The sequence below is a fragment of the Gossypium raimondii genome, chromosome 8, assembly GCF_025698545.1.
Source record: "Gossypium raimondii isolate GPD5lz chromosome 8, ASM2569854v1, whole genome shotgun sequence".
In the NCBI taxonomy this organism is placed as follows: domain Eukaryota; kingdom Viridiplantae; phylum Streptophyta; class Magnoliopsida; order Malvales; family Malvaceae; genus Gossypium; species Gossypium raimondii.
Genome location: NC_068572.1, coordinates 32,708,008 through 32,733,028, shown reverse-complemented (window position 1 = coordinate 32,733,028; position 25,021 = coordinate 32,708,008). Strand labels below are relative to the sequence as shown.

General features: G+C 34.5%; 1 protein-coding gene across 3 annotated transcripts; it reads left to right on the top strand.

Moving 5' to 3' along the window:
• Window positions 1-15,151: 15,151 nt before the first annotated feature.
• LOC105791243 (hypothetical protein) lies at window positions 15,152-24,593 on the top strand. 3 transcript variants are annotated; one of them, XM_012619230.2, is made up of 17 exons: window positions 15,156-15,550; window positions 15,821-15,905; window positions 16,066-16,168; window positions 16,271-16,355; window positions 17,235-17,321; window positions 17,430-17,459; window positions 18,166-18,260; window positions 18,584-18,668; window positions 18,823-19,280; window positions 19,618-19,699; window positions 20,372-20,545; window positions 20,623-20,676; window positions 21,300-21,392; window positions 21,468-21,533; window positions 22,171-22,217; window positions 22,845-23,558; window positions 23,907-24,593. In XM_012619230.2, exons 1-17 carry the CDS (start codon window positions 15,434-15,436, stop codon window positions 24,292-24,294), a joined length of 2,763 nt encoding a protein of 920 aa, XP_012474684.1. In that variant the 5' UTR covers window positions 15,156-15,433; the 3' UTR covers window positions 24,295-24,593. The 3 variants fall into 3 exon arrangements, with proteins under 3 accessions (XP_052491034.1, XP_012474684.1, XP_012474685.1); XM_052635074.1 differs by lacking the exon at window positions 23,907-24,593 and having other exon boundaries at window positions 15,152-15,550; window positions 22,852-23,136; XM_012619231.2 differs by lacking the exon at window positions 17,430-17,459.
• Window positions 24,594-25,021: the final 428 nt, after the last annotated feature.

Sequence of the window (25,021 nt, the reverse complement as noted above, 5' to 3'; positions counted from 1 at the left end):
CTAGCCATAACGTCTAGGCAGGGTTTGGGAGGCTACAAAGGATGCTCTTACAGCGGACTCTGTGCTACGTAATAGGAATATCCTACATTGTCCCTAAATGTAAACAATAAGAGCAATAAGTATGAGACGTACCCATGGGTATAATGATAAGATATTTAATATGATTAAGATTTGTATAGAGATAGGGAATGAAAGATATATAGTGAAGTAATGAAAATATATTCTAGAAATGAATGTAAAAATGATACACTATAAAGAAAATATCGATCAATTGTGTATAGGTGTCTTTCTAAAACTTGATGGAGTCATGGCTTAGTGATTGAAGAACGTAGGTAAGGTCTCAAAGACACTAAAGAGATGGAAAAAGGGCCTTAGGGTAAGGTATGGAAATGAACATGAGTATAAGAATGACAATTGAGGAGGTAATATGGAAATGAACGTGAGTATAAGAATGGCAATTGAGGAAGTAATCGTTAAAGGAAAAATAAAGAATAAGGGTGACGAGACAAAAATTGAAACATTGCATGTAACGCACAAGTATGTTTAAGGTAAATGAGTGTTTGACTTACTAAGTTCTTTCGAACTTACATCTCTGTGTTATGTTTCATGTGAGTTTTTAGGGTCTTAGCCTGGAGAGACGACGCCAAGACTACACTGAATGAGTGGCGTATTAGGCGTTATGTATACAGAGAGAGCTTGATGGCTGGATCGAGTCTATGCTGATACATTTTTAAAGGAACCTTTTCCACAGGATATCTATATTAGGCCAAGGCCTCAATTTGGTTGTAGTTTTAGCTAAATTCTTGATGCTTGTTAGTATGATTTCTTCATTGTTTATACTTACGTATTTTATAAAAAAAATTTAAAGTTAACCAGTTGTATTCAATTGAAATATGCACAAGTAAAAATGAGTTTTACTTGTATAAGACCTGGAATGCCCAAGATTCAAATTCAAATTATTGGTCGAGTTTGGGGCATTACACCCCTGTCATTAGTTTTCATCATTTTTTCAACCCAAACTCTTTGTCCTCTTATTCTCTCTTGATACTCCCTCACACTCTCTAAAATCTTCATTTTCCTATTTTTTTCTTTAAATCTTTTGTGTTAAAACACCACCCACTATCATTACACATCAAAACTTCCATCAATTTCATCACATCATCAAATAATCAATTTCCAAAATCATCAAGGTATAAACCCTAACATTATTGATTTTGATTTTTTTGTTTAAATTCATTGATTATTTTCTTAAATACATGTTATTTAATTCATATTTACTTAGTATTTATCAATATTTCACTTGATTACCCAATTTTTCTAGGTTTATCTTTGAATTTTGAAAATTCTTATATTTGTTATGTTTTGTTCATTTGAAAATAACATGATTTTGTATACATTTTGAAATCTTTGTATACAACATTTTATTTTTATTTTTTTCAAAAGAAAATCATTCTCTTAAAGCATTTTAATTTTTTAATTTTCTATTTATTTCAAAATTTGAGAAATTTTTGGAATTGATACGACATGATGAATTGAACCGAGGATATTTTTGTGATCCTTTCTTGCGAGTACATTTTTTTTAAATTTTTTTTCCTTAGCTTTCTTAGTTATGCCATAGTTGCTAGAGTCAATCACCATGGCTCCGAAACCTCCAAGAAAAACATGTTGCTTGTAAAAAAATGGCTTCCATTCCTGTTCCTCCCACTAAACATGATAGGTTCGATGGTGTTTCGTTTAGATAAAAAAATCGCCAAATTTTTTTGATAACTGTTTCTGTCTAAAACTATTTTAGTGCAAAATGTTGATTACTAAATTTATAACACCCTTATTCCCTTTCTCTATAGTATTTCCCATCACTTTCTCTCATTTTTATTCACTAACATATCAAGAACATAGAACCTTATATAATAAAACCCTATGTTAACATCAATTTCATACTTTTTCAATAATATCAAACTCAAAAATATATTGAAATCTTGATGTTCTTAGCTTGCTCTATTGATTTCAATCTTTAACTTGATTTTCTCTCTCCTTCAGCCTCTATTTCTTGAATCTAACTTGATATTCTAGCTCCCCATAGTCTCCTTATCAATTTTCTCTCTTGGTGGCTATGGAAATTTCTTTGAATTCTAAGTGAAAATTGTGAATTTTTGGTGTGAGGACAAAATTGTAAAGAAAGTAAAACTTTCTTTCTTTCTCTCTTCTTCTCACGTTGATGCATGGAGAAATGGTGGGATGATGGCTTCCATATTTCTTTCCACATATATATATACACTGAATAAAATAATAAAATATCATTAAGAAAAAAAATCAAATCAAAATATAATAAACTAATATTTATTTATTTATTTAATCTAAAATATCTCCAACATCATCATTATTTTCTAGATTTCTCTCTTCTAATTGATAATTTTGCCCTTTAGATCTTCTAAAATTCCATCATTAAGTCATCACTTAATTTGGTAAAATTACAATTTGGTCCTCATAATTCTTCATCTATTCAATTTGGTCCCAATTCATCCATTTTCCTTAGGTTCTAGATTATTCCACCCTTAAAATATTTACACTATTGATCCTTCAACTTTTTCATATTTACATTTTAACCCCTCAAATTTTGAGTATTTGCTATTGGGTAACAAAACTTTTCTCACTTTTACAATTTAATCCTTTCTTGAATTAATATGTCATAATATACTTCCCAATGTTTTCATAACTCAAAATTCTCCTTTTTATCACTTTACTTTCTTACTATATCAAAAATAATATCTTACTGTAAAAATTTTCGGCGTATTACAAACTCTATGGCGAGTGTATCCGTAGTAGTTTTCCTTAAGAGGAATAGTGTTGATAGGCATAACTGTCATTTGGATAATTCCCTATCAGTACCTCTTTCTATCTTTAGGTTAATGTCTATCCCCTTTTTACATATAAACTATTTGAAGCATATATTTTTGTACCTCCCCATATAAACTATGGTTTCATCGAAGCCTTATATTAAGAGTGAATCTCTCGTTAACCTTCCAAGGTCCTCCTCTAATGTATAGAGTTTCTTTGAGTGCTTCCTAACGGTTCTTAATGGTGGATCCTTACCTGCGATCCATAGATAAATCCCATTTCATTTGCCTCTATATAAGGCCTTATCGGCATGTCATTCCCATAACTGATTCTGGCTGGGTTACCAACCTACGCCCTACCGACTTTCTTGTTCACTGCTTTGGCAGACTTTTCTCATTTCTATTACTATTGACTTTTTCAGGGAATTCCTCAAGCCTACTGACTAGCTTGTGCTTGCCAGCTCCTACTTTTCCTTCAAATCTTTTTCCTCGCTAGTGATTTTCCATGCTTTCCATCTCGTTGGCCACCCCATGTTTAATGTCTTGACGGGCCCTCAATGTTGTCATGGCTGAGCTATGGTCTTACACATCATTTCCCCATGTTTAATGTCCTAGTGGACTCTCTATGTTGCTATATTCAAGCTGTGGTCTTACACAATATAATCAATGTTTAACGTCTTGGCGTACTTTATTGTGTTTACTGCCCCGGTGAGCTCCAGTGGTTAACATAGTCGAGCTATGGTCTTACTCCCTAAACATCTTTGAAGTGTCGCCCTGAAAGACCTTACCACTATCGTGATGTCGCCTCATAGAGCCTCTTAATAGCCATCGTGATGTTTCTCTATGGAACTTAATAATTGTCGTCATAGTGTCACTGTATCGAGCCAGTCGATATTATTTTGTATCACATCTAACCTTGATGCTCAAACACCATAGTGTCCCCTCAATAAGGCTCAGAGCTTCGCATATTGCGGTTTGCACCCAGCAATACTAGATTGCGAAATCTATCAGAAATTCTATTTTCCCTATCCATTCGCGCACACATCTATGTTTTCCAGTTTTAACCTTGATGCTCAAACACCATAGTGTCCCCTCCACAAGGCCCAAATCTTCCAACATCATGGCTTGCACATAACAACACTGGATTGCGGTAAATAGAAACTTTCATTTCCTAAATAATTTGCCAAACCTACTCCCTCCATACTTGTCACATGTGAAATGATATGCGATTTGTCCAAGTCCTAATGCAATATTAAAAATGCTAACTAAAATGTCCTAAAATGCAACAAAATGTACTTTAAGTACAAGCAATTAGCTTGGTCTAAAGGCATGAAATATAACTTTTTTCAAGAGGTGTCACATCCCTAAACCTAAGTTATTGCTTGTCCTCAAGCAAAATACATCTAAATGAATGAATGCGCCCATCTTGCCTTGGCAAAAACTTTCTCGTACTGGCTAGCTATTCGAAAAAGAATTTATACCTTCGTTGTCAGCAATCTTCTCTTTTTCTAAAACTAATTCGAATGTCAAAGGGTTGTTTAGCAAAGGTAATGTAAAAATTTCTCCCTAAAAGTGAAATTTCCTAAGTACCTATACATTCTCTTTTTTGTCCTATAGAAAATATCTTTTTATTTACTTAGTTCATTCATTGCCTAAATAGAAGTTGTTTGCTTTAAGCTCATATCAAAATATATTATTTGCATATATTTATTCTCTTTTTTTTTGTTTTTTTAAATGAAACAGTAAAGTAAATTATTATTAAGGGATTTAGCATGTCACAAAATTCTTTGACTTGACAATCATAATGGAGCATACAATGAATTTTTGAGTACTCAATCATGTCACAATTTAAGCCAAAAGTCATTCATTAAGCTAAGGCTTTTAACTAAAGAGATGGATGGAGTATACAATTGCCTCCTTAGCTACTCAGTCCTTTTTGCTATAGCGGAGTGCCCCTAAAATTATATCACACACTCTTACTTAGGTCCTCATTTCTAATCAATAGTAGGATAGAGGAAACAAAGTAATGCTGACCTACTTAGCAACTCTAAGCATTAGAGTGCATACTTATTTAAACAAAATGCCACGGCAATTTAACAATTGTTCGGTCTCAAAAATCACTAAGGTCATTAAAAAGATACTTACTATATTTCGAAAATCCATAAAAAATAGAGTATAAGACATCTCATTTTTAGAAATCAATTTCCAAGAAACTTAGCCTAAGCTAACTTCACCTAATCCATTGTTACTTGTTTTAGGTATATCGAAAAAAATTTAAGCTCATCATCTAACATCATAAAGAAAAATTGTACTTCTTCTAGACAAAGCAGTATTTCAATAGTTATTATGCCAAGGAAAAATATCCTACATATCAAAATGAACATACAAAATGCAACCTAGATGCACAATACACCCCCAAACCTTAAGGATGCATTGTCCTCAATGCATGCAAAATCATGAACTGTATATAACAAGTATGGATATGCACACAAACAAAAAAATTTATGCAATGCATGAGAGAAAATCAAAACTAAACTTCCTTGGACTGGAACATTGGCACTTTATTCAATTCTTTCTCATGGACTTGTGAGCACTAACTTTGTATCATATCTTCCGTTTCCATAGGTCAACTTCCTCACCTTCTTTATCGATTTCCATTAGTTCATCGATTAGTTGATCGATTGCTTAATCATGTGTAGTCATGGAGATGGGTGAAGATGTTGATGTAGGAGTGTTACCTTTTCCAGTGGCAGTAGTCGGTGTCGTGGCAGGGACATTTGTTTCTTCCTTTCCTTCTTCTACTTCTTTCTCTTGGTCGGTTGAGGTTTACTTTTCTAACTCCTCTTCAACAGCTTTTCATTTATCTATAGTGACTTCCGTAGTCATGGGTTTAGTTCTGGCAACGGGTGGAACTGGCTCTTTTCCGCACTCATAAAATGACTACTAAGTAATTGGGAAAGTAGGAAATTCTGGCATGGGTTTCAAAAAATCTTTCTAGAGGGATCTTAATGCCAAATCCATATATTTCACATACGACCAGTACTGAGCTTGGCATTCGTTGTTTTGTTCCAACTCCTCCATCAGCTGGTATTACTGCACCTCAAACAGAGACAACCTTTATTCTAACTGTTTTAGAGAAATCAAGATTTCCTGGTCATGAGAGACAGGAGATGCTGCTATAGGAATACGTGTGGTAGGGGAAGCTTGACTGTGTTGGGATGTTGCGGCAAACTCAATTCCTAGAAACTTGGCAAAAATTGCTCACGTTATCCCACCCTTATTGGGGCTAACATTTTCAGCATCGACTAAAGGCACGTTTGCCGTCTTACATAAGGCAGAAATAAGGGAAGGAAAATTCAAACTCCCAGCATTCTTATCAACACACCTATGGACCTCTTGGAAGATGATTTTCCCTACATTTATTTGTCTTCCTTGTAGAATAGAATGCAAAAGTAACATTCTTTCTTTCAAAATAGTCGTGTTATACGTAGACGACATAAGACGACTCCTTAAAAAGTGCTACGACACCATCCCAATTGGTTATAATGCAGCTCTTTCAACTGTGTAACACTCCTGGCTTAAAATAATCCATTGACATAAATCCTCCAATACTTTTGCAAACCCCTCCAATGTAATATTTTTGACAAATTCAAAATGCTCATCTCTAACCTCCTCGATGCTGAACTAGGAATTAATATGGTCTTCGTCAAATGGTACATATTTACCCCGCACATAAATGAAGGGAGAATCTATGGAATTTACATGAAAGTAAAACTCTCTTACCACTTTACCCAAAACATCCCCTGGGTGTAGACAAAATCTGATCGAGTTGTACTTTTCCACAATCGACGATAACGATTCATCGTACCCTATGTGAGGTTTATCCTTCAATAAAAATCCATATTCAAAATAAAATGGTTGTTTTAGAACACTAGTTGAATACCTTGTGGCTGCGGTAGCATTGAAGAATATCTTTAGCTGCAGGGCACCAGCGCGCGAAGATTCTGCTATTTTAGAAGTACTCCTTACGCTCGCCATGAAGAGATGGTCAGGGAAATAGAAAAAAAAATAATGGAGTAAACAAAAAATAGTAAGAGATTGAAGATGAGAGGACTGTAAAAATGTGAACTTTGTGAGAAGTGGGAAACGTGAACTAGTTGAAGAAAATAAAAAGGGATAATGATGATAATTTTTAGGGAATGGAAAACGTGAGGGAGAAGGGTTATGATGTGAAGGAAAGGTTAAAAACTAACAAGACTTTTGGGGGGAAATGAAATAACAGAGCACTACATTGTAGGCCTCAAACATTGGGTTTCCCAATATTCACTAAATGCAACTGCCTAAAAATCTTTCCTTTGGAATTTTTTAACCGGTCAACTCTCTTATTAACACCTCATCATTCAAGTTGTCATGGCATAACGTTTCTTTGTAATGCCACGGCAAACTGCTGCTATGCATAGACTAACAAATCCTACTTCTTTTATCCTACTCTTGCTCATAATAATAAAAATAGAAATGAAATTGTATTAAAAATAAAGAGAATAAAAAATAAAAAAAACAATGGGAAATAAAACGTAAAAAAGTACTTATTAACAAAAATTCAAACATCAAGAAGGCTAACACTTTGCTTGTCACACTTTATAGGAGCATCCTATTAATGCTTCAAGCATTGTCCATTAACGTTGAATGTATCCCTTGTTCTTAGGTCTTTAACAACAATAGCACCATGCGAATATACTTGAATTACTTCAAAAGGTCCTGACCATCGAGATTTTAACTTACTAGGAAATAATTTAAGCCTGGAATTAAACAATAATACTTGCTATCTAGGTTCAAATTGCCTTGGTAAAATTTTGGCACCATGCCATCGCTTAGTATTTTCTTTATACAAACAAGCATTCTCATATGCTTGTGTTCTAAACTCTTTCATCTCATTCAATTCTAGCAATCTCTTGCGGCCAGCAGTAGCCGAATCCATGTTCAGCGTCTTAATCACCCAAAATGCTTTATGCTCAAGTTCAACAGGTAAATGACATGGCTTACTGTAAACAAGTTTAAAAGGTGACATCCCTAGTGGTGTTTTAAATACAGTTCGATATGCCTATAGAGCTTCATCCAATCTAGTAGACCAGTCCTTTCGAGATGCATTCACTACTTTTTCCAGAATTTGTTTAATTTCTCTATTAGAGATTTCATCTTGTCCATTCGTCTGAAGGTGATATGTCGTGCCAATTCTATGTTTCACCCCATACCTGTGCAAGGTATTGGCCATCAGTTTGTAGTCAAAATGGGATCCATCGTCACTGATAATGGCTCTCGGTGTACCAAATTGTGTGAAAATGTTCTTATGCAAAAATTTCAATACCGACTTAGCATTATTAGAGGCTAGGGCTACTACTTCTACCCACTTAGAAACATAGTCTACTACCAAAAGTATGTATAGCTTTCCCACGGATGGTGGAAACGAACTCATAAAGTCTATTCCCCATACATCAAACAGTTCCATCTCTAATATACTTTGAAACAAAATTTCTTGTCTCCTAGACACATTTCTTGTTATCTAACAACGGTCACATGACTTATAGAATTCATGAGCATCTTTAAATAAACTTGGCTAATAGAATCCTGACTGGAGTACCTTGACAGTTATTTTCATCCCCCCAAAATGTCCTCCATATGGGGCTGAGTGATAATGTTGTAAGACATTATGCATCTCATCATTGAGACATACTTCTGAATTATTTGATCTGCACAATGCTTGAATAGAAATGGTTAATCCCAATAGTACTATTTGTCATCATGAAGAAATTTTCATTTTCTTTGAGCATTGAAGTTAGGTGGCATTACACCACTTACTAAGAAGTTTACTATGTCGGCGTACCAAGGTAATGCCTTGGCATTGAGCAACTGTTCATCTGGGAATTCTTCCTTAATATATTTCTTGCTTTCATCTTCATTCCTCAATTCTATTCTTAACAAATGGTTAACCACTTGATTTTTGGTTCCCATCTAATCTCTAATTTCCAAATCAAACTCTTGTAACAAGAATATCCACCTAATTAATCTCGGCTTGGCATCTTTTTTCCATACCAAGTACTTGATAGTCGAGTGATTTATGTAGACTGTGACATTTGTTCCTACTAAATAAGAACAAAATTTATCGAATGAAAAGATCACTGCCAATAATTCATTCACTGTAGTGGTATAATTAAGTTAAGTTACTGTCAACGTCCTACTAGCATAATATATTGCATGTAGTACCTTATTTCCCATTTGACCCAAAACTACTCTTATAGCATAATCACTAGCGTCGTATATGAGTTCAAAGGGCAATGTCCATTTTGGAGCAACCACAATCAGTGCTGCTACTAGTCGCTTCTTGGTTTCCTCGAAAGCCTACAAACATTGATCATCAAAATTAAAAGGTTTATTATGTTCAAGTAAAGTACATAAGGGTTTAGAAATTTTCGAAAAATCCTGGATAAATTTTTTGTAAATCTTGCGTGTCCTAAAAAACTTCTAATACGCTTAACACTGGTGGGCGGTGGCAATTTTTTGATCATTTCTATTTTTTCCCTGCCCACTTCAATTCCTTGCTATGACACTCCATGTCCCAGAACAATGCCATCACGGACCATGAAATGGCATTTCTTGCAGTTTAATAGTAGATTCGTTTCTTCACAACGGTATAAGATCATCTCCAGATTTCTTAAGCAATCTTCAAAATCATTTTCGAACATAGAGAAGTCATCCATAAAAACTTCAAGGAAATTTTCCATCATGTCTGAGAATATGGCCATCATGCAGCACTAGAAAGTTGTCGGGGCATTGCATAACCCGAACAACATTCGCCTGAATGCAAAATTGCCATATGGACGCGTGAAAGTTGTCTTCTCTTAATCTTCAGGTGCTATGGAAATCTTATTATATCTTGAATAACAATCTAGGAAGCCTTACCAGCTAATCTGCCTAACATTTGATCGATGAATGGAAAAGGGAAATGATCCTTCCTAGTTGCCTTGTTAAGCCTGCGGTAGTCCATACACACTCTCCATCCCATAACAATATGAGTCAGTATGAGCTCATTGTTGTCATTACTATTATCGTGACACTCCCTTTCTTAGGTACATATTGCACAGGACTTACCCACAAGCTATCGAAAATTGGGTAAATAAAGCCAGCATCAAGCCACTTGATAATTTATTTCTTGACAACTTCTTTCATAATTAGATTTAATCATCTCTGTTGTTCAATGGATTTTCTATGGAAACATTCCAATAAAATTTTGTGCATACAAAAGTAGGGCTAATTCCCTTTATAGCAGCAAAGGTCTAACCTAGTGCTCTTTTAGGTCACCGTAATACTTCTAACAACTTGTCTTTTTGCTCAAGTGTTAGCCTAGCAGAAATTACAACTGGAAAAATGCTATTATTTCCCAAATACACATATTTCAAATGTTGTGGCAGAGGCTTTAATTCTAAAATAGGTGATTCCTCTACAGATGGTTTAGGAGGCTTAAAAGATTTCCCTGTTAAATCTAGGGATTCAAATTTCTTCCCTGGCCTACCCATTATCTGTTAGGATTCTATAAATTCACCAAGCTCTTCAAAACTTGTTATGTCACCTTTCTCCATCAAATTGTCTTCACTGTTAAAATTACCATAGCAAAATTTTGTGAATTCATCCACTGCTGCTTCTATCAAGCCAATGGTGTGACATTCCTCATTCTCATCCGCGCATTTTATCGCATTAAACACATTAAAAGTAACCTGTTGATTATTCACTCTCATGGTTAGCTCGCATTTCTATATATCAATTAAGGTCTTGCCAGTAGCAAGAAACGGTCTTTCAAGAATAATTGGTACATCATGGTCAGCTTCATATTCTAAAATAAGAAAATCTATAGTAAAGATAATTTTATCCACCCTTACCAATACATCTTCAATTTTACCTTCTAGATGGGGGTAAGATCAGTCAGCCAATTGCAACGTTACTGTGGTACGTCTCACTTTCCCAATTCCTAGTTTCCTGGAAACAGACATAGGCATTAGATTTATACTTACGCCTAAATCATAGAACGCCTTACCAACATAATGATTTCCAATTGAACAGGGGATAGTGAAAATCTCTAGGTCCTTTAACTTTGGGGGTAGCTTATTCATCAATATTGTTATGCACCCTTCAGTGAGAGCAACAGTCACAAATTCTCCTAATTTGTGCTTCTTTGACAGTGTGTCTTTCATAAATTTCACGTAATTGGGCATTTGCTCCAAAGCTTCCACTAACGGTATTTTGATGTGGAGTTGCTTCAGAACATCTAAAAATCTTTTAAACTGAGCATCTTATTTGGAATTATGGAATCGCTGTGGAAAAGGTAGAGGCAGTCGTCCTTCAGGTTGTTGATATTGTTTTGTTGGGGCATTTTTTTTGGCAACATGATCTGGTTCTACCACAGCATTCTTCTGCTTATCATTTTTAGATGTTGTATGCTTTTCAGATGATTCTGGGATCTTTACCTAATTGTTACTTGCATTTACTCTTTTGCCACGGCATCATGAATAACATCACTCGACTAAGTCCCGCTTCTAAGGGTGATTGCTTTATAATGCTCTTTTCCTTGCGTTCTTGAGTTCTCGGTATCACTAGGCAATGCTCCTTGTGGCCTTGAATTTAGAGCATTCACTATTTGCCCCACTTGATTTTCAAGAACTCAGAGAGATACAGCCTGACTCTGAATTACGACATCATTCTTGGCCATATATTCATTTAACAAGTCTTTAATAGAATTAGAAAATGATACCCAACCTTGTTGAGCATTTTTCCTCGGCATAGGTTGAATATAACTAGGAGGTGCATTATTGATATTATGTCTTACGGCATTGTTGAAATTTCTTGCACCTTGATTACGCCAACTGAAATTCGAATGTTGTTTCCACCCTGAATTGTAGGTGTTGGAATATGGGTTGTTATTTCAATTGAAATTACCCATATAGTATACTAACGTTGGGTTTGATGGGCATTCGTCAACCACATGATTTTCCTTGCAATAAACACATGACAACTTTGCTAATTTCATCTCATGGACTATACTTGGATTTTTCATGGTTTTAATCATATTAGCTAGAGAAGATACCTAGGTTGTTAACAAAGTGATTGCATCAAGCTTGATGGTACCAGTAGCTCTCTTACCTGTTTCAATTCTCGGGATCGGATATTGATATTCATTGTTGGCAAACTTTTCCAAGATCTCGTATGCTTCATTATAAGTTTTGTCCAGGAAAATACCATTGGCACATGCATCAACTACCATTCTTGTGTACGCATTCAACCCGTTGTAAAATATCTTTATTTGAGTCCAGTGCTAGAATCCATACATCGGGCACTTTCAAATTAAATCTTTAAATTGTTCCCAAGCTTCGAATAATGTCTTATCTTCCATTTTCTAAAAAGACGTGATATCATTTCTTAACTTGCCATTCATAGTAGGTAGATTATACCGTAGTAAGGATCTCTGGCAAAGATCATTCTATGATGCCACTGTTCCTGACGACAAAGCATTTAACCATACTCTCGCACGATCTCTTAAAGAATATAGAAATAGCTTTAGCCTCAATGCATCTTCAGGAACACCCTGTTGTTTGAATGAATTACATACTTCTAGAAAGAGTCTTAAATGTAATCTCGAATCTTCAATGGGCACTCCACAAAACCGTCCTACTATTTATAACATCTGGAACATTACCGGTTTCAACTCAAATTGTTGAACTTGTATGGTTGGTCTAACTATCCATGTGGTATTTATAGTAATAAACCCTAGACCAAATTAGTACTTGTGCTTTGAGCGAGATGATCTAGGTCATTTCCTAGCTTTTTACAAACGATCTTCTTCATTACCTTCGAACTCTGACTTGTTTAGAGTGTGGGTTTTAATTTCATGAACCGGTTGCACAAAATGAAAACTTTAATTAATTTTCAGTGGGAAAATTAATTCTCTAAGGGAAACCAAAATTTGAACTCTCAAGAAAATAGAATTTATTCTCTAAATAAATACCATTATTTGTATTTTTCTTATCTCATAGTTCCTTTTTATAGGAAAAAGTTAAAAAAGTTTTACATGAACAAAGGGTAATTAAATAATGATATTTTAATAGAAAAAATATAATATTCCTTTATAGGGAATAAGAGGGACGACGACACACCCTAATAAGGACTAAGATTTGCCACACCTCACACCATGGGATGGGCTCTCGAGCCAATCCCGTGTACTTGATATAATTATATGTGTTATCTGAACTTTTAATCAACTCATATAGTTTAACCAACCCAATAACCATTTTTCCTATTTCGCAAAATATTAATTAATTAACCATTTTCTCAACTAAATTTTAACTTCGTTAAAGTCATGATAACATTACCATATTAGGATCTATGAGAAAATATGTGTAATTGTATTGTTCAATAAAACGCAATAACTAATTAATTTAATTTCTAATTCAATTTCAATTATTTAATTTCAATCATCTAAATAATAATACAAAGAAATTAATTTAATTTCTAAGTATTTTTTGTACTTAGTGAGAAAATGCATTCGTTATTAATAGTGATTTTCGTAGTATCGATTCTACATGCAATTCCTTTTGGGTTATGACAAGCTAGTAGAGGGTCGATTGAACATATATAATTAGGACACAAATAATTTGTAATTAAGTTCTAACTCTTTGTCTATTAATTACAACATTACTTAATCATAGAGTTATTCCAATAAAGTACCATGATTGAACTCTCCCTTATTATGTATCATTACGAAAGCAACTTTTGTTTGTTCAATGGCCTTAAGTGTATCACCCTAATAAGATATATTTATCTCTTTGGGTTAAATCCATTCTAGAGGTGCTCATGGGCCGGGCGGCCCGGCCCGACAACCCGCCGAAATATGAGCAAAAAACGAGGCCTGTTTAGAAAGCGGGCAGCCTCAGTACCACTTTTTTTTGGGCCCCGCCCGATATAATAAATATATTTATTTTTTAAATTTTTAAAATTTTAAAATATTTTTAAAATACTTTTTTTATTATTTTTTAATTTTAAAATTTTTTTAAAATACTTTTAAAAATTTTTTTAATTTTAAAAATAAATTTTTGGTATTTATTAAAAAAATTTTAGGCCTATATTTCGGGTCGGGCCGGACCCGGGCCTAGGACCCGGGCCAAAATTTTGTATGGGCCCAGCCCGAACCCGGCCCGGCCCGACCCATGAGCACCTCTAATCCATTCACCCAATATGATTTTTTATCTCATGATAATCATTACATATTCCTTCATGAAAAAGTTGATTATTAATAAATAGTAATTTAATCAATTATCTTTAAGACAAATGAACAACGATCACGTTACTTTTCATTTATCATGCAATGTCGATGAGAGGATACCTTTTACCTTTTATTGGGCTATGAATTCCACTATTACAAATAAAAACTATCAACTAATACTATCTTTTTTTGTCTCTAAATGCTACTTGAATGAATTTTTTTGTTAATGCATCTATTTATAGTATTAAGTCTTAGTTTTAATTTATATATAACTATTACCTAATTAAATAATAAGTATAATTTAATATATATTCAAATTCTAAAGTTTTAACTCCACAAGCGAGATTAAGATTTTGCCATGTGTTCTTAAGTTGTATTTAAAGAGGATAATTATCCTATACACTGCCTATACAAAATCCCAACTTGCTTGTGGAATAAAAACTTTCCACCACATATGTATCAAATAATTACCTATATATATAATATCTATATATCATCTATCTAAATGATTTTATTGTTTTTAATTTATCTAATTATATTCCATGATTAATATTATCACATAATAATTAGTAGAATGTAAATAAATTGTTATTCTAATTTCAATTTAGTAATATAATCAACAATAAAAGATATTATAGTCATTTCAATTTTTTTAAACTCGTACTTTTATATTAGATTATAGATAACATATTATTTATATTAAATGCTATATATTATATATTTCATCTTTTTGAAAGTATATAATATTTATTTTTAATTATAAAAAATAAACATGTTTATTCAATTAGCTCCTGGAAAGCTAATTTAGCTCACGATTATAATAGAGAGTGGAGCGGACCCGACCCGACCCGGATCCTTATCAAATCCGAAATTGGGTCAGTGGGTGTTAGCGAAAAGTCCATTCAACTTGCTTTTAAGTTAAAGAAGAGCAGCGAACCTGACCAATTCAACCCGGCCCAATTACAGACTCCGGATCTTACACCTTTCCTTTATTACCGAACTAAAAAAATTCCCAACTTATGTAACATCTTCCAACGACAACACGACTCGAACTAGGGTTTTCGCTTTATCACTGATGCTCTGCAACTTGTTTATAAAACCGCATAACTTTCAAGCTCTGCTCTAATTTCCCTCCAAATCTTCCATTCCCGTTTTCCACATTCAATAAAACAAGCAACTTTTTTCGTCTTTTAACTATCTAATTTCTCCTCTTTTCCCAACGAAAAGAAGTAAACAAAAAGTTTGTTCCCCTTTTCCACAATAGTGCCCTTTGTTCTCTTAACAGACCATACCAATGGCTTCTCGTTTCCAGGCGGTAACACTGGTGGACTCACCATCGTATCCTAACTCCATCGCCTGGTCCGACGAGAACCTAATTGCCGTGGCATCCGGTCACTTGGTCACCATTCTGGTAAGTTTTTGCTCGCTACAATGACTTTTGCTTTCAAAACCTTGTCTTTTCTAAAAGCCTAGTGGGTGGCTGGCTGCCATCCTTTTCTTTTATGCTGTGTTTGGTTGACGAGAATATATATTTAAAGAAGGAAACGAAACAAAAAGTAAAAAAAAAAAATGTCTTGTGTATACTGATGTGCGCTGCAGGACACTGTTCTGTTGCTAAGCATTGAAACTGATCGTCGGCGTTTTTTTTTCTCAAAAAAAATTCAATTAATTCTCTTATCAGAATCCGGCATTGCCCTTTGGACCTCGAGGTCTGATCAGTATAAACAGGAGTGAACCTTATCCCATTGGAGCGGTAAAAAGAGAAGGTACGTCTCTATTGCATGTTTCTAGAGTTCTGACCACAATGTGCTTCAGTTGCCTCAAATTTATTAGCTTGATAAACCTCAACGGGTTGAAGAAGTTTAATCATTGTTTTCTGCAAAATCGGGTTGCATTTGACCATTTAGGTATAATTTGTCTCCTCAGATCTAGCATCTGGCTGTTTGTTACCCACCACTTTAAATCGGGATCCTCGTCCTTCTGTTCGATCAGTTTCATGGTCTAATCTTGGAATGGCTCCCAACTCTGGGTAAGAGTCTGAAAGATGTAATTACATTATTCCCTCATTTTCTGCCATTTTCTGCGCTTCATATCTGTACTTATGCAAATTTGCTTCAATAAAATGCAACAGGTGCTTTCTGGCTGTTTGCACCACAGAAGGGCGTGTAAAGCTCTATCGTCCTCCCTTTCGTGATTTTTGTGCCGAATGGATAGAGGTATGTACTTAGGGGGCGGGATAAACTTTTTGGTCTCATTACAGCAAGTTGTAGTTACAATGAAATATTTGAGGTCACTGAAGTGAAGTAGGCACTCAGCAGCACTGTCAAGGCATGCACCTAGGCTCCCCTATGCCTTGCGCCTTAGCATTATACAACAAAAAGCACCTCAGACCCATTTGGGTGAGCCTCGTTTGAGGCACACACTTGGTGCCTTAAGTGCGCTTTTTGAAAGGCAATAGGCATAAAAGAGTTCCGCCTGATTGAAGTTCTCTTTAATATATATTTTTTTTCACTTTTTTCATTGGATATACCTTCATTAGTAAGAAAGGGATAATATCAAACTTTATACTTCTCAATGTTTGAGCATTCGACAACAGCCTTGACCATAAGGAAATCATGCATATTAAATCAATAAAAAATTTGCAGGATTTGTAGGTAACTAAACCACACTATAGATTTACCGTACATCTTAAGCTTTATATATATTCACACATGCACATTTGCATATATATATATATATATATATATATATATACACACAAAAGCATAAATATACATATTGCACTTTACTTCACTCAGGCAAGCGCCTTTTCAATGCTTTGTGCCTGAGGCGATATAAGGGCTACACTGCCTTACGCCCTTGAAAACATGGGTACGCAAATGCTTGAGTAGTTCATTTGAAAATTGGTGAGTACCATAACAAAATTAGAATGATTGATGAAATATAGTTTTGTATAACCAAATTATATATTATATGGTGGAGATTAACTCTGTATAATTGATGAAAAAGGAGGAACATGTTAGACCGTAACATTTTGTCTTGTTGCTTAAATGCAATTATTGTTAATGACCTGCTCTTGTTCAAATCTTCTGTAGGTTTTGGATTTAACTGATAGGCTTTATGATTATCTTGCAAGTATTAGTTTCGAGGATCCAGATATTCCTCCCTCAGAAATTTCTAATGTAAGTCCTTTCATCTATTAATGAACCAAGTTTGCATTAGCTTTCTATGTCGTTAGGTTTACACATTTGTTGAGGTTGAGCCACTCAAATGTTTGCCTCCAATGGTAGTTCGCCCAGCCACTTGTCAAGACCTTCAAGGTAGGGAATTGCTTCATGCAAGCTAAGTAATCTAAGGCCATAATAAAAAGTTTATTTGCTTCCTTAACTCTCTCTAGTCCAAATCTCTCTTTTGAGAACAGATTCTCTTTGAGTTTATATGATCTGTAGCATAGGCTAAGGAAACCTTAAGTACTATCATGTAGTCTCGTAACACTTTTCTTTTCAGTCTAGGCCATCCATACGCATCAATGGAAAAACCTTTTTTCCTCTAGCAATTCTCTAAGTTCCTAGGAGAAAGAAAGAGCGAGACAGGCACACCACTAAATAACCCAAGGGTTGCAGCTAGAGTATATATTTCATGAGAGAGCATTTTTTCTAGAATTTCTGTAAATGCTTATGCATGGTTAGACAAACAGGCCTTAGCCAAAACCCTAATCTAGAATTACTATAAATTTTATTTTATCCCATTGAACTTAATTAAATTATTAAACATTTTCGGTTGATCTCTATCCATTGAAGCTTTTGTGCAATCAGGGACTTTATGTTTCATGGACTTCATTCAATTATCATGTATTAACTATTTATTTTTTGAGCTAATGGTGAAGGAAAACCTTATCACTCATTGTATAACTCACCTCTATGCATCATTAATGGTATATCCATGTCTAATCAGATTGGCACTAGGGCATAATTCAATAGTTTATTCTTCAGTTTACCTTGACAAACTTTTCTCTTCTCTTACTAGGAGCCAGTGACAAATCATGGTTATGTTGATGATCCTACAGATTCTGTTTCTGTGGAGGAACAGAAGCGCAGAAAGGTGAATAACTTTGGTGTTAGGTAAGCATGCACCCCTCCCGCATAAGCCTATAAATGAAAAAAAAAGGAGTTGATTTCCATGAAGAGCAAGGGTGCTACCAAACTTAAAGCATGAAATTAATAGCACACTATGGCCCAAAGGCTTTTAACTGGGAGAAGTAAGACTGTGTATTGTTCAGGCTGCAAAGAATATCAATAAAAACCTGAATCTGAATTTAATAGATATTCATGAGTTCTTTTACTTGTCCTGAGCTTGGATTTCCCAGTCTCTTGGTATTGCATGTGGCATCCTTAAATTAAATAATTTGAAGTGATTAGCTTTTCTTCTTTAATGACTGCTGCAGGAACGCTGGCTTGGAAACTTCTTGTGACCAAACATCACGTGGGCCCAGCCCTTCCCCTGAATTGGAGGGACAGGGTCCTCCCAAGGTCTGATTTTTGTCCAAAAATAGTTTCTTCTGCTCTCCGTCTCTTTGTTTTCTAATTAGCATTCTTTTTATCAAGTTAATCCCAATATCATGCTTCTGATTTGGTTTCAAATGCCAGTGAGAGCTTAGCTGTGCTCTTTGTGACTTTACTTCAGGGGAGGTGCACGAAATCTGGCGGACGAAAAAGTTCACATCAGATAGTTCCTGCTACCAGAGGTAGAGGAAGATCTGCCAAAAAACCACCTGAAGTTTGTAGCCTACCTTTGATAACAGCAGATCAATATGCTTCACGCAGTGCAATGCTATCATCACTTGTTGTTGCCTGGTCTCCCCTGCTGAAATTATCATCTAGAATTTGTGGGGCTCCTGAAATTAATTCATCCATCTGCTTCTCTCTGCTAGCGGTTGGTTCAAAATCTGGTAAAATTTCATTCTGGAGAATCAATGTACCTGAGTACTACTCTATTGAGCAAAGTTTGGCCCCTACTAGAGTGGAGCTCATTGGGATCCTTAAGGCACACAGTTCCTGGGTCACAGCAATAAGTTGTGCCTTGCTTGCTTCTGATTCTTCTAGTCCTCAAGTTTTATTAGCTACTGGAAGTTCTGACGGGAGGTGAGTTAGGTATGCTGTCGCATTGTTTCAACTTTATATAACATTAGCATTAAAGTTTCTTCTATTGATGGGTATCACCGTGTCAGAACATGCTTTTTGGAGATGAGATACAAGCAAAATTAATGGGTTTTTCTCGTGATGCTTTATAAATTTTTTACTAAAATAGAATTTCTCTTATGTTCCAATTGTAACTGGAATTGTGGAGCTAAAAAAGTACTTTCTGACAATCAATGGTGCTGATTTCTCTTTGGATTTAGCTTTGTAAATTTTCTTATTTACTCTTAACAAGAATATGAAAGGTTTGTCCACTTATGCATTTGCTTGTTCTTTTGTACAGTGTAAGGATATGGATAGGGCATGGGGAGGAATTTTTAAAGTCAACAGAAGTCAATAATGCTCCATTTTATCCATTGAAGGAGGTAATAACGCTTCATTTTTGTTCTCTGTTGAAGGCAGTAACTTGGAGAATTTTGTTGTATTTTCTTATTGGTCTAATTATGCACCTAGTCTTTGTACATTTTGGACATTTGAAATTTAGTACCACTACTTTTAATCCTTGGAATTTAGTCCCTCTACTACTTTGATTTAATAATTGAAATCCTATGTATAAGGAATTCTGCTAAATTGGATTATTTGGCATTTTTTAAAATAACAAATATGGTAACATGGCCAATTTAAAGCCATTTAAGTAAAAAAAAAAAAGGTATCAACTTTCGTCTTGCTTTTCTGAAATGGTGTTGAAGAACCTTACAACTCTAGATTCATAATCGAAAACCGTATAATCCTAGACTCAACCTTTCTATTTCCTTATTTGGCCTTTCACATGTGTAATTGGCTATGTGACTAATTTTATTTTATTTTATTTTAAAAATGCCACAGAATCCAATTTATCCTAATTTCTTGGATAGTGTTATCAGTTGGACTTCAATTATTAAATCAAAAGAGTAAAGGGATCAAATTCCTGAGGTTAAAAGTAGAGGGACTAGATCCCAAATGTGCAAAGAGTATAGGGATGGGGAGCATAATTAAACCTTTCTTATTTGTTTATATTAGTCAATAGAATAGACTCTGACTTGTAAATTTCTGAATAGATTATAAATATTTATGCTGTCCCAGTCTCGGTGCTTGCACTTATGCCCACTCAGTCACTTCATAAAATGCTTTTAGCGGTGGGCAGAACATCTGGAGCTATTGAAGTATGGATAGGAGATACATCTGTGAAAACATTTAATAAAGCTGGACCATATGATGCTCATGACCAAGTTGTAAGTTTCTGCATTTTTATTCATCATCTATTTTGCTGACTCTCGCCATTGATTTATTTGTGATGAAATGTCTTCAGGTTACTGGTTTAGCTTGGGCTTTTGATGGATGTTTTTTGTACAGCTGCAGCCAGGTATAAACTTCTACAATGTCTAGATGTGATTGTCTAAAGATAAATGTCTCTAGCAGATACTGCATATTTGCAAATTGCTTATGGTTAGCATTGCTACTTTAACTAAGTGGGTTGAAATTTTTAAGGATATCTTTTAGGCACCAGTAACATGGCAATTCTTTTCTGTTTCCATTCTTGACTTCCTATATGTATTGTCTTTTCAAATGGAAGAATCATAGAGTGCAACAAGGAGGTTTTTGTCAGCCATGAATATGTTCATTCCTTGCCAAAATCTCTTCGACCGCTCTTTAGAGCAATAAATTACATGCTACTCCTGTATGTCATCCACTACCACAAACAGTTACATTTGTTTCATTAATTAATTACTTAATCTCTTTGGACACTTTACCAATATTACTCCTTGTTCATTAATTCCAACTTCAGTGTCTTTAGTTGGCAAATGATGAAATTTGCATACTTTATAAGTTATAATTTATTGTATGCATAAATCTTATACCCTTGAGGTCCAGGTATATAAGATAAAATGTATTGCTATGAGTTTATTTTTTAACTGGGCAAGTTGTTTCTCAGATTTTTCTACATTCATTTATTAATTTACCTATTTTACTTATGAATGATATTAGGATAATTTTGTTCGTAGCTGGAGTTTACGTGGCAGTTCCCTGAGTGAAATGCCCATTCCTTCAAGTTCTCCTGGGCTGAGGAGCGTCAGTGATGTATGATGCCACCTTTGTTGGTCTCATATACCCTTTTTCTTTTCATTTTATGGAATGTGACAAACATTTTTGCAGATGCCAGATGTGTTTATTTCATGCCTTGGTCTGGTGGTATCACCAAGTAATCTTGCAGTAGCCATGGTATTGTGTTATTATTAAATCTCTCATTTGTGTTGTTTTTATATTTCTTTCAAATTAGCTCATATCCATGTCCACAAAGTACTTTGGTGAAAGATTTTTATTATATGTTTTATCCTACTTATTCGGTTTTCTTTTGGAACATTGTGGGACTCATATACTCTTCCTCATAAAAGAAGGATCCCTCTTACTGCTTGTGGCCTTAATGTGTATCATTGGAAGATGCTCACTTCTAACATGAAGTATAAATCATCATTATTATCATCATTACTTGCTTGTATCTACAATGAAAAAGAAATAAGAACAGTTCTCTTAATCATGCCCTTCTTACAGGCCAGTACTAGAATCGTGCATTTATATTGAAGAAAGTATTAAAAGGAAACATTGAATGCTGACTTTATAGAGTATCACGCGTGCTTGTTAGACACACTGTTGATGCCTGAAATGTGGGGCTTGAATCAATTACAGATATAAACAATGATTCTGTTAATGTCTTTCTACAAGAACACCTTTTTTATATGTAACGTTGCTTAAAGTAACTGCTGGTGTATTAAGAGATGATGTTGTTTATTCAATAGTTCATTTGTAAAATATGTACATATTAAAGAACAAGAGACTTAATTGTGTTTAATTTTTGTAGGTTCGCAGTTTTGATGTTAATCAGTTGGACCACATGTATGAGGCGAGGTATTGAACTGTTGCTAAAATCTTTTTTTATTTAAGTTACACTCTAATATTGTATTTGTATTGTGAGAATTAGGGAATAGTTAAATATCGATATCATACCAGGCTATGGAGAGATTGCACTCTTTAGGAGGAAATATAACACTCAGGTTAAGAATCAAATTCGTTATTAAATACTCATCAAAGGAACATTGAGTGAAGGCCAGAAGAATTTTGTAGTCCTTAATGAATTAGAGTGTGTACTCTACCTAAATCACAGTCCTGGTTTAGATGGTCAACTTTGCCTGGTTGTCTGTCAGCTGGACAAGGATGCCATGGCAATTTGAAAATTCATGATCTTAATCTTCCTAGTTCTTGAGTTGATCCTTTTAAATATGTGAAGTCATTATTCTCTCACTGTTTTAGACAAATAATTTAAATACAAGTTCTCCTAACCCTTTAGCCACAGGGACAATCATTAAATTTGCATGACGAAACATCATTCCCAGGACTAAGGGAAAATGGGACACCTCGTAGTAAAAACAGATATAGAGCAATAAGAAATGGGATAAAGAAGGAAAACAAATGCCTATTTTCGTTTCATTTACCTTACACTTTTATCATGGATTGATTTTCTTTTCACTTGCCAAGGCTTCAGAAGGCTGCCGTTGAATTTTTCTGGATTGGTGGGCACCAAAAGGATATTCTGTCAAACACTTCCCTGGAATTTGACATTGAAGCCCTCCCTGGTTTTACAGAAAAAGAACTTGTTTATTGGGAATCCAATATTTTGTGGTCCTTAAAGCAATATGAACATTGGGATAAGCCTTTGGTTATTTGGGATATTGTAGCAGCATTATTGGCCTTCAAGTGGTCTGCACCTGATTATGTTGACCATGTTCTGGTTAAGTGGCTTTCATCCTCATTTGTGGATGTTCATGTGGAACGTTCTATTGGAAAGGTTCTGCCACATGTCTGTAAAAGTTTTTGTAAAGCTGCTTCACGCCAGTTGCACCTCCTAAACATCATTTGCAGACAAGTAATACTACCGGAGTTGAATGCAGATGAAATAAATAGCAACTTGTTGAACTTTACAGTAGATAATCCCAATTTTGCTCAAGATAAGCAACATAAGTTATGGATGGACTTACTTTCAAGAAGTGAAAAAGAACTGCGAGAGAGACTTGTGGGTATTAGTTTTTCTGCTTATAGAAGTTTCGCATCCAACTCAGCCACCACTTCTTCTGAGCCTGGATATTGGTATCCTTTTGGTATGGCACAAATGGAGCAGTGGGTTGCAAATAATAATCATCAAGTACACGACCAACTAAAAGTTGTGGCAACAGAGATTAAAACCTGCAAAAGGTCCTTACTTTCATAACTGATATGCGAGTAGTTTTCGTATTTCTGTGTTGATAGGTAGCATCTTGGTAGGAAAACTTTGCATAAAATTCACTTCCCTAAAATATTTTGAAAGAAGAATGCAGTTTTAGTCTCTTGCATTAATGCAATCACTTCTGTTTTACAAAGCATTTGCTTCCATTCAAACTAAAAAACAATGTTCAGTTAATTGAAACAACTTTTATTCCTGGTGCTACTGATGGTTTATTGAAAGGACGGGCTTGTTATGAAAAATCATTGCAGGAGTTAAATCTATTCTCAATTACGCTTAAACTCTTACTAATTTTTAGTGTCTGTCTTGTCGAAAAACAGGTCTCGCTGCATCGAACTTGCAGAAGAAGATAAAGAGCAATGTAGCTATTGCTCAGCACCGGTTCCTTTTGAATCCCCAGAATTTGGGGTGTGCAGGGGAATGGAGAGCAATGGTAGCAGTGGGCAGAAGCATAAGTTAGCAAGGTGTGCTGTTACAATGCAGGTTTGCCCAATCACACCTTTATGGCTGTGCAAGTGTTGTCAAAGATGGATTTCCAAACTTGCACCGGAGTCACTATTTAAGATGCCCCAGCAATATTGTCTAGATTATAAATTTTCACCTGAGCCGTCTTCTATAAAAGTAGCCTCCAAACCACAATGTCCCTTTTGCGGGATATTGCTACAGAGATCACAACCCGAATTTCTTCTTTCTCCACTACCTGTGTAATCTTGAGTCTTCACCTGTATATTCGCTTAGATCTCATTTCACTTGAATTTATGCAAAACATAACTCTCAGAGCCTCAGTAATAATCTAAATAATTGATATCTGCTGTTGCTTGCTTGTTTTAACCTGTATATTGGGTTTGGACTGACTAAGGAGTAACCCAAATCCAGTTTGACATTCAACATTCACTACCTGGAAATGTTCGCTTTTGAGATGGGAGTGCTTGAATTGACTTAAATTTTAGTTGTATCTAATTCTCTCAAAATTATCAATACATCATTGCTGATGCTACTTTATATTATCTTCTGAGATTGTTTTTTTTTTTTGTTTTTTTGATTTTCTAATTTTATAAAAAGATTAATTTTTTAATTTATATTTTATATAAATAAAAAAAATAACGTTTTTTCAATTTGTTGAGATTGCTTTCATATGCTACATGTACTTTTAAAATTTAAAAATTCAAAAAGTATAAATATTATTTTTAAAAATTAAAATTATTAAAAATAATTTTTAAAATTTAATATTTAATTAAATATTGATGTATCATTTACATACCAATTTACATGTATATAATGTTAATAAAGTTAATGAATATTAATTTTTTATTAATTTTAGGATAATTTCAAAAAATAAATTTAAAAATTGTCGGGATAAATGAAAAGTTAAAATAATTTCTTTTACCAAATAAATCGGTTATTTTTTTTCTTCTTTTTGTTTCTTCATGGCTGA